Source organism: Oxyura jamaicensis, chromosome 5 (assembly GCF_011077185.1).
Source record: "Oxyura jamaicensis isolate SHBP4307 breed ruddy duck chromosome 5, BPBGC_Ojam_1.0, whole genome shotgun sequence".
NCBI classification, from domain to species: domain Eukaryota; kingdom Metazoa; phylum Chordata; class Aves; order Anseriformes; family Anatidae; genus Oxyura; species Oxyura jamaicensis.
In genome coordinates, this window is record NC_048897.1 from 13,741,858 (window position 1) to 13,752,142 (window position 10,285).

The 10,285-nt window shown below is 35.0% G+C and overlaps 1 protein-coding gene across 2 annotated transcripts in view; it reads left to right on the forward strand.

The window, feature by feature from the left end:
• The window catches only part of STXBP6 (syntaxin binding protein 6), a 106,662-nt gene extending 99,484 nt beyond the window's left edge, over nt 1-7,178 (forward strand). For both annotated transcript variants that reach the window (XM_035328042.1, XM_035328041.1), the window contains 2 exons: nt 3,340-3,497; nt 6,746-7,178. In XM_035328042.1, the coding sequence (XP_035183933.1) occupies nt 3,340-3,497; nt 6,746-6,769 (182 nt within the window). In that variant the 3' untranslated portion in view covers nt 6,770-7,178. The remainder of the gene's footprint in view (nt 1-3,339; nt 3,498-6,745) is intronic.
• Nucleotides 7,179-10,285: the final 3,107 nt, after the last annotated feature.

Genomic DNA, 10,285 nt, shown 5'->3' on the forward strand with positions numbered 1-10,285 from the left:
TAAACTCAATATAAATGCGTATTTTCCCCATGTCATCTGGCAGTATTTATTTGCTCCACCTAGTGAGTGAGTCAGCAAATACTGCTGGATTAAAAATAAAGGCTGTGTGCTTGCCCTTAATAGTGACTTAAAAAGAGCTGTTTCATAAAATGATGAAATATCTAAACTTCTCTATTTTCCTTTATTTGAAAGAGAAAAGTCTGTAGTCTTAACTGCTGGGATCTGTTCTACACAGCTAAAGAAAGATGCATATGCTTCAAAAACTGGAAGATTCATGCATACCATAGGGGGGGAAGAAAAAAAAAAAAAACACACTACAAGTATGTGACTACATACAATGAAGACTGTAGGCATGCAAAATCTGCAAACACAAGACCTTGTAGTTGAACATCCTGGGAATAATGCAAGTGGCCTCCTACTAAAAGCAAATCAGAACATCAGCTGATCCATACACATATTTGGGTGGTATTTATCTCAACTTGCAAGTGTTACAAAATCTCTTTCCTGAAAAGATGTTACATGAAAAGGTGCTTCAAGTCTGTCGTTGAGGGGACTCTGTATCTGACCTAATAGATGACACTTGAAACCTTCATAGAGGCAGAAAAAAAAAAAAAAAAAGGTTAATAGCAGCTTTCACATTAGTAGAAACTAAGCAAGGTTGGAAGACAATTTTACCAGACTCTAGGAAAGAGATATTGACTGTTTCAATTTATCTATTTATTTTTAAGTGATTGTCAATTGATGGGGAGAAGTTTATGCCTATGTGGGTACAGCTCAGGCAGTTTTGGTATTCAGTCAGAGAACTAACTTCTCCAGAAATTTTGCATCATGGTAGTTACCTCCTGAAGAAAAGCTTGAAATTTTTACAAGTTATAAGACGAATGCTATGTGATTAGTTTTTAGGACTGATTCTCCAATACATCCAGTACAAATTCTGCTATTTGGGGATACTAATGTAAGGACATAGTCAATCATACCAGAAACCACCTACATATGCTCTAGAAATACACTGAAATTCAGTAGGCTACTGAGATATGGGTTTCTGTGTTGTTCGTAGATTAGAGTGGATTTTATTTTTTCTGTTTTGCTGATGTTTCAGGTCAGCAACCCTGTGTTAACTAATATTCACCAACAAATTTTAAAATGATGTCTTAAGACGGTGATGAGTTTAATAAAGCTCTCTTTATTAAGACACTTTGCTTCACTTGAATTCAGTGGAAGCTTTATGGTTGTATAAAGCATCAGCAGAGTTAATCCAGTGTTTGGGATCTTTTAAAAATATTTTCCTAGAAAACCAGCGCTGATTTGTACAAGAGGTTAAAGTCATAGATCAAGCCATGAAAAAAAGGAAACAGTTTCCAATGCATTATTGCCCAGTACATGTGTTTACAGGAAAAGTGACCTGAACAAAAGCCAAAATAAGCTTCTTAGAAAAATCAGTGGAACCGGCTTTAAACAAGCAAATTATGAACAAAGTAACGACTGATTAATGCCAATTTTCTTTTCTAAATGCAGCTCATTTTTTCCTTACATAAGTAAATAAATAAATAAATCTGTAGATGTTCCTATAAAGTTTGTGTTTTTAATTACTAATGTGAATAGTGTAACAATATTGGCAGGTATGATATTGCATGACATGCATATCAAGCGTTGGCTTGATATTTCTTACATTGACTCATCATCCATGAGTCAATGTGTGTAGGTTCTTGGGTCCTTCCCCTCCCCCACATAATTTAGTAATAGTTTTCATTTAGTTAGGAAGATACTGTTTTTTCTCAGGGGTTAGTGCATGTAGCTTGCACTGTTGTATCATAGGCTACTTGGAGCAAATTCTGGTTTCACTCTTCATTGTTTGTTTGCGGTTTCTAAGGAAAGAAGTATTATCTGTAACGTTAGTCTCAATGGATCTTTTGTTCTTGGCTTTCCTCATGAAAATTAGTAGCAAAATAACCATTCAAAATAATGTTGGGGTTTTATTTTTTAACCTGAGAATATTTTTCAGTAGAAACACTTTTCAGATTAATGATAAAATTAGCAGGTAGGTATTTATTTTCAGTTGTCTTTGTATGTCTGTAAGAATAAGAGACTATTGTAACACAGATTTGCTGCGGTGCTCACATAAGTTTTGTGTATTGAACTAGTTTTATAGCTTCACCAGCATAATGCATTTAACTGTTACATATTTGTTTTTAATTCTGTGAAAAAAGGGTCTGGGTGAATGTAACATTTAGGGTTGTAGTTCAGAAAATTAGCAGTGACAGCGTGCCTACTGATTAATATTCTGTGTATTGTCTTTCTGACTCTCACAGTGCCTTTGTATATGTCTAGATAATTAATTCCATGTAAGGTAGATTGTTTTAAAGCTTTTGGAGTTCTAATGGAAGCTACCAAGGAACTATCATACCACCATATTGTGGAAAGTTTAATTTTTGCTAGTCCTTTTGGTGAAAAGAATAAAGGATAGGACATAATTTTTTGTCATGCATGGGTTCTAATACATATACCAGTTCATGTTGAAGATATGCAACTTTTATGTGAGGAGTTTTCAGTTTGCACTATTGTATGTGTTGTAAACGTTTATTGTCAGTTCCTTCAAGAAAGAGGATAAGCCCTTTCTTGGGGCTCCGACATTGTATGCCAGAGAATTAAATAAATTATTAAGGAGATCTGGATGATAAGGCTAAGGGTTTAGATGATACTGAGTCTTACTTGGGCTTTGAATCTGAAGGTTTCAATTTAATTCAGTATGCTGTGACATGGAGCATAACCACTGCTTCACATGGAGAAGGGATGAAGATAGATAGATCAGAGCAGCATAAGCTGACTGTAGCAATAGTGTTTGGGTGGACTTGTAAATGAAAGATGATTGTTATGATTACAGTATAGAAGAAAATGGTGCCTTCCTACAGAATTGTCCTGCAGAGTTTTTCATTTATTCTACAGGGACATAGTGTGACTGTCTCAAAGAAAGTTACTTTATATAAAGATAAGAGTATTTGGAAGAAGCTGTGCACTTGTAATCTGTATCATGGATTTAATAGAGTAAGTTCCTGAAATGGTATAAGAGCATAACACTTTAAAAAAAAAAATAGCTAAGTCCACTGTTTCCTTATATTTCCCAAGTACTATGTTGCAATACCATCTTTTTATGACACTGTTTCATTGAAAAAACCGGTAACTTATCCCTGTATCAATATTGCAACTAGATGACAAACTGGCGGATAATGCGTTAACTCTAGAACATTATAAGTGAAAATATATTATTTATATTTATACTTTGTGTGTAATATACAGTATATCTGCATTTGTGTGTTCTAACAGCTTATTTTGGTATTGCAGGAAACAGCATACTCCATTCAGCAGCAGACAGTGTGACAAGTGCAGTGCAGAAGGCAAGTCAAGCTTTGAATGAGCGCGGTGAAAGGCTAGGTCGAGCAGAAGAAAAGACAGAGGAGCTGAAAAACAGTGCTCAGCAGTTTGCAGAAACTGCACACAAGGTAAGACTTGGGGGCAAGGCTCTCAGTAAGTCCAAGTCACACATTCCTTTCTCATGAGGAAGCTCTAGAAAGAAATGCAGTCAGTCACTGTTTACAAACAGCATACACTTTTCCTTGTATTTATTCCTCATTTGGCTGATTTCTGGTTTATAAGTTCTCTGAATGGATCTGTGGTTTGCTGCATTTCTACTTGAATTAAAATGAAACTACCTGTCCTAGCCTTTCTGAAGCATATTTCAAATCCATCTTCCCACTCCTTTTATAAGAGGCTGTAAATAGGAAAAACTGATACCTTCAGGCTGTTTGTTTTAGTTTGGTGTGGGTTTTTTTTTTTTGGTACAAAAAGTACTCAATATTAGGATTCAATTTTGCAATTCTACTATCTGTTCTGTGTTTAAGTGGAGAGCAGGGAGTAACAAATACTGTCAAAGAGCATTCTGGATGCTCTTCCAGAATTCTGTTACTAAGTATGAATTTCTTCATGCTGCTGTCTAACACTGAGATGGGAGAAGATAGGTATTCCTTCTGATTTAAGGAAACAGCTACTCATTCCTGCAAGAATGATTGCTTTACAGTCAGAAATGCTGATAATGCTGCTCATACAAAATAGGAATTAACTTCTTCAGAGCATAGATTCTTTAATCTATTAGTTTCTGATCCCAGTCTCTAATCTGGCAATTTTATTTTTTTTTCGCTTTAGATAGGCAAGCAGTTCATTGCTACAGTAGTGTGACAAAAATATTAATGGAACTGATGGTCAAGGAGGCCTCATGTCATGAGACTTCAGACATTCTTTAGTCATATGTTGAATGTCTGTTTCATGTCACAGTGGAGGAAGTAGGGGAAAAAAAAGTAATATGGAAGAGCAAATCTGAAGAGCAGGTAGACATACATGTTGTGTTTTACATTGATGTGAATACCCACCCCTTTTTATATATATTTTATTAATATATCTTACTAGTAGTAAAAATTCCAGTCAATCTGCTTCTTGTCAGTCTTATTTTTATTTTGCTTTATTGTATTTCATTTATATACTAAGTTTTGAGGACATTTCTTTTTCAGTATGGTTGCACACTGGAACAGGCTCCCCAGGGAAGTTGTCACTGCACCGAGCCTGTCTGAATTTAAGAAGAGATTGGACTGTGCACTTAGTCACATGGTCTGAACTTTTGGGTAGACCTGTGCGGTGTCAAGAGTTGGACTTGATGATCCTTAAGGGTCCCTTCCAACTCAGAATATTCTATGATTCTATGATTCAAACTGATTAAGTGCTATATTGATAAATGACAACAAAACTATGACACCATTTTATGTAAGGATATAAGAACATCTGAGGTTGCTCAGAATAAGTGTAAATTTAACATTACAGTGATTAAAAAGTTATCTGTTAAAAGTCCATGGCAAAACCAATAGGAAAAAAAATGGGGATGGGGACAATCAGAGGAAAAAGGAATCACTACTTTTGCAGTAATTAATATAAATAACTGTATTTCAGATATATACTTTGGAATAATTTAAGGCATATCTTTGGTGTTTTAGGGGGAGATTTTGTGTTTGTTTTTGTTTTTGTTTTTATTTGTTTTGTTGTTTTTTTTTAAACAACTAGTGCACATGGAATGAGATGATGCTAGTGCTGAGAAGGCTTTAAAATTCAACTGTGTATCAGTGAACTCCTGTTGTGAAACTATCATGTTCTGTACAGACTGCAAAAACACACTGTGTGCAGCAATACAGTGAAATTATTGTTAATCCACCTTTGATTAGAAGTCATTGGCTTGTGACTGTTTCTGAAGAGGTATCTTTTTATATCTGGAAATGTTATGAGGATTTTGAATAACAGTTCCATCTCAGGAACATATGGATATTGCCTATTTTTGTGGAAGATATTGATCATACTGTTGCTTCTGCATGTGCATAATGGTGTTCAACTTCCATCCATCTCTGTGACAGAAGTTGTGGGCATCTACAGTACTTGATTTGGTGACTTTTTAATACATCCACAGCAGGCAGTATGCTTTTCCAAAATAATAATAATAATAATAAAAAAGCTAAACACTTTCTGAACACGAGCAACCATTTTAGCTGGCAAATTTGATACTTTCAATGCCTAGCACATGCTTTAGGCTTTTTCATGCTTATGCCAAACAGTGCTGCTTTATTGCATTAGATTGATACTGTGCAGTTCTATACAAGCCAACCCTCAGGACCCATGGATTTATCTCGTCAGGTCCTGTGGACTTGTGCGCTTTCAGGTTCTGTAGTTGATCTCAAACCTGATCATCTCCTACAGTGAGCAGTTCATCTTTCTCCCAGTCCCTGCCTTCTGGGACCCAGGCTATGTGGCTGGAGCTCTTGCCAGTGAAGACTGAGGCAAAAAGAGTCATTGATTACCGCAGCCTTTTCCATATCCAGGTAACCAAGTCTCCCATTTCCTTATGGAGATGGCCCACAATTTCCCTAGTCTTTTTATGACTAGGCCCTTGAGTATGAAAGGTTCATGTCAATTAAATTTGAGTCATCTGTTGGTCCTCATTTCACTGTTAGCAAATGAAATGTTAGCTGCACCTACATCAGGTTTCTACATAACACATCTCAGCTTTGTATAGCATGCTATTATCTACAGATATCATTTTTATATTATACAGAGTCTAAAACTAAGTTCTCTAGTTGATTTAGCAAAGTCAGTTTGTCTACAGTTTTTATACAGGATTTATCTCACTTTAGCTTTCTTCTCTCTTATTCCTAGTTTTCAGTCCATTTTTTAATTATTTGAAATTGAACTATTCAGTAATTGCAGAGATAGAAAGACAATCAGTCCTTAATTTTTCATCATCATGTAAAAGCAGAGCTGTTGAACAAGTGTTTTAAACAATGTCTAGACTTTCTGATTGTAATAATCCAAATCATTAGGTCTAAATGACCCTTATTACATGCGTGTCTCTGTTTTTAGGCTCTTGCTTACACACACAGTTTTCATCACACAGCAAAATAGTGGAACATTGGGAAACATAGCTCTGAAAACATAAATTCTGCCTCCTCACCATAGCAAAGGGAAACTTTAGGCATCTATCACAGAGGCAAATTGTTTGCCTATCCCTGTGCAAAGAAGTTCACGATTTCTGGCATCTTTTGGAGAATTCAGTTTACAAACTCTTCTGATTCAAACTACCCATATAAGCTTGACATAGCCATTGGTACAAATGTTGCCTCTCTAATTCTTCTTTTCTTTCTTTTTTTTTTTTTTTCAGCTTGCAATGAAGCACAAGTGCTGAGATACTGCCCAACGCTGAAATCTTCCTGAGAGAAACTGAAGTCTAGATTCAGCAGTTTTTACAGGAGATCAAGACTTGTGTGCTTTTTTTCCTTCCAGTTCAGTGGAAATGCATTCTTTCAGTTTCTGTGCAGGAAAAAATGTTGCATTTCTACCTTTTTGACTTATATTTTGTTCCTTTTTTGTAATACTGCTATACAGTCCTGCAGTACTTTGTACCTGTATTTCTGTTGTTACAGGAGCTAAAGTAAATGGGAACTGGACCAAATGACAAGCTGATCAGGATTAAAATAGTAATATTCTTCCCCAATACTCTTTCCTAATACTGTACGATACTCTTTCCTGATATTGTATAGCAAAGTTATTAACTGGGTATGGACGTTTGTGTGGAAATAACATCCAAAAAGGGGTATACTTTCCTTCATTTTATGTAGCATCAGCAGAATTTGAATGTTGGAGTTGATCATCTGAGGTTGTAACTATGGTGCAGATTACTGCTCTGTCCTGGGAAACAAACTCTTATCCTACCCAGTGTAGGAAGTTTTGCATGTGCCATCACCAGCATTCAGAAATGCGTATTTGAATTTCATAGGGGAATCTGTCACCAGTGCTGCATTTTGAATATTTCTATTTTACCTTCCAGATGGATTATTTGAGCAGTAGAATGAAACATAAAGGATGTATGCTTGAAGTTTCAACATTGAGAAAGGAAGTAAATTATGCGTCTAAACACACAGAGCTGTGCCTCAAACACAGTCTAGTATTTAGCAATCCGCTGTTAAATAACATTTCGTTTTCTTTTTACCTATGATTCTCTGGCCTAAAGGCTAAAAATGTTGAAACCTCAGATCAGATAAACCTGAAAAGAATTACTTGTCTAAACTGAGATAAAAAGGCATAGTTTTTCAGGTGTTTACATAACTGAAAATTCAACATTTTCCACATCATATTCTTCATAATCTTACAGTAAGAATTTTTGGGAACACTCCTGAGAAATTTGATTAGAATGACTTTTGTCTTTAGTTAATCATCTGATTTTTAAAATGGAGGCTTTGAAAAAGCGTGTCTCAGTACATTAGAATCGTACCTTCTAGTTTGTGTCTCATTTTTCAACATTTACATTATGACCGGAAGAGTGACTCCGTACTTCATACTATATGCACTGTATGCAATACATGGACTGTATTATTTTACAAAGATAAGCAGGTTACTCTTTTTTTTTTTTTTTTTTTTTTTTTACTTCACATATAGTTTCTTAACATTTTTAAAACATTCTAATATGCTTTAATTTTTTTTTTTTAAAAAAAAAAGGTTGCTTTTTTTTTGTTTGTTTTACACCATTAAGGAAGAAATAGAAATCCTAGCAGAAGTTTCAGCCTTCATCTTCCAGAGATGCATGCTCTTTAAAAGCAATGCACTTCAGAATCTTCTGTCCTCATCCTACCAGAGATCCAGAAAGCTGTCATTAAATGAATGTACTGTAGTTTTCAATGTAGAATTAGATATTTGCATTATTAATGACACTTTAAGCAGTCTAAAGTCTTCAGAGCAGTGCTTGAAAGAAAGATAAAAGCAGCTATAGTAATTGAGAATATTTTGGTTTCTGTAAGCTGAATCAACTTAAATTCTGTCTTGGAAATACTCATTGTTAAAAGATGTTTGGCTTTAGGGAAACATTCTTATATGAACTTAGAGACATCATGTTTTTAAAACTGATTGCATTCAAACTTCACATCTATTTTTTCATATACTTTAAACTGATTTATGTGAAGCTTGTTATTTAACATCACAGTGGGAATTGACAGAAGGCGTAAATTTGTCATCTGTGTAGTACCATACGATCATTTAGACAGATTTAGCATCAGCTCTAACAGTTACCACATTGTGCACTGTCAATTGAAAAGGAGTTTGGCCAGCTCTGTGTTACAAGTCAGAACAGGCTCATTAACAAGATGAGCTCTGCACACTCAGTCAAGCTACTTACAATTAATGCTTGTGCTGGAAACGTCAGTATCTTTCTGAGTGCCATTGTAATGTCTATGGATATTTCTGCAAATCAATGAGGAAAACAGTCCCTCATTAGAAATTCCTACTAGAGACAAAATGTTAGACTAATTTTTAAAAATAGTTGCATTAGAATTCAGTCTGGGGAGTACATATTTGACCACATAGGTTCTGTCATCATCTTTTCAACTCTTTTTTTTTTTTTTTATTTATAACTAAATCCTGCTGCTAACTTCCAAGTCCGTCTCCTGAGAGAAGGAAGGAATAGATTTTGAACTGCTGCCATCTAGCTGGCCTTCTAAGCTTGTCAATAATTCAGAAGAAATGTTGAAACCTCAGATCAGATAAACCTGAAAAGAATTACTTGTCTAAACTGAGATAAAAAGGCATAGGTTTTCAGGTGTTTACATGAGTATCAGCTGAACAGGTCAAGGTCACAGCTGCACTGCTAAGTTCTAGGTCATTTGTGAGCTGAACTGTTCTAAGGCATTGCTTTAATCCTAATGACAGTTTTTCAGGATATTTTTTTTTTTGTATATCCTCCAGTTAAATGTATTGTGTTATGTATCATAACTCAGGACTTTTATCTCACCATCAAAAGCCATTTACTATGGGAATTCTGAGTAACCTAGTGTTACTGAATGAAGGAAAAGGGGGTTATTTGTGTGTTCACTTTGTTCTTGCTATTCATTAAACTACTATATTTGGTAGTTTTTAGAAGAAAAAAAATAGAGGTGTATAAATGTCTATCCAAAGGTAAATCTTACAGCATTGCAACTTCCTTCTGGAACTTAGCTTGTAGTATATACAATATAGTATTAGATAGTCATGTACATAACATATACTAAAATTCAGGTTAATGTTTCATATGAAAGAATGTATTTGTAAATTGTAACAACATCAATAGTTTCTTTATCTTTTTAAAGTTCTGCAAAGAATAAAAACAATGCATTGTTAGACTTGAAACTACTGTACTGCAAACTCTGTCTTAAAAGGCTACTTTTGTGTCTAGCAAAAGTCGTGCATTATGTGAAATATTAACAAAAGTGATCTTAAGGGTAGATAGGTTTTGCTATGATATGCCAGAATTGTAATACTTGCTGGTATCTATTGTAACCAATTCCTTATAAAGTTCTCAGAGATGTAGAAATTTTGTGCCATTCTGGGTAAAATAAATAAATAAATAAGAGTGGGATCTGCTCTCTAGGGTGATTACTGGAAACCCTGATTTTGTCATTAAATACTTTAACTGTGATCAAAAGAAAGCTGTCCTTGGATTATTTCTATATGTCTATTTTAATTTGTTCATTCAAAATACAAATGATTTCTAAATTACATTTTTCTGTTTCACTCTAGGAGAATTATATTTCACTCTAGCAGAACTGAACAAAAAATTAGTTTCCACTAGAAGGATGAAAGGTTTTGGGGGGGGCGGGGGGGGAGCTAGGGGGACTCCCTAGCTAGACAGCTAGGGAGTAAGGGGAACTAGGTAGAATGATTTCATGTCCAAGAG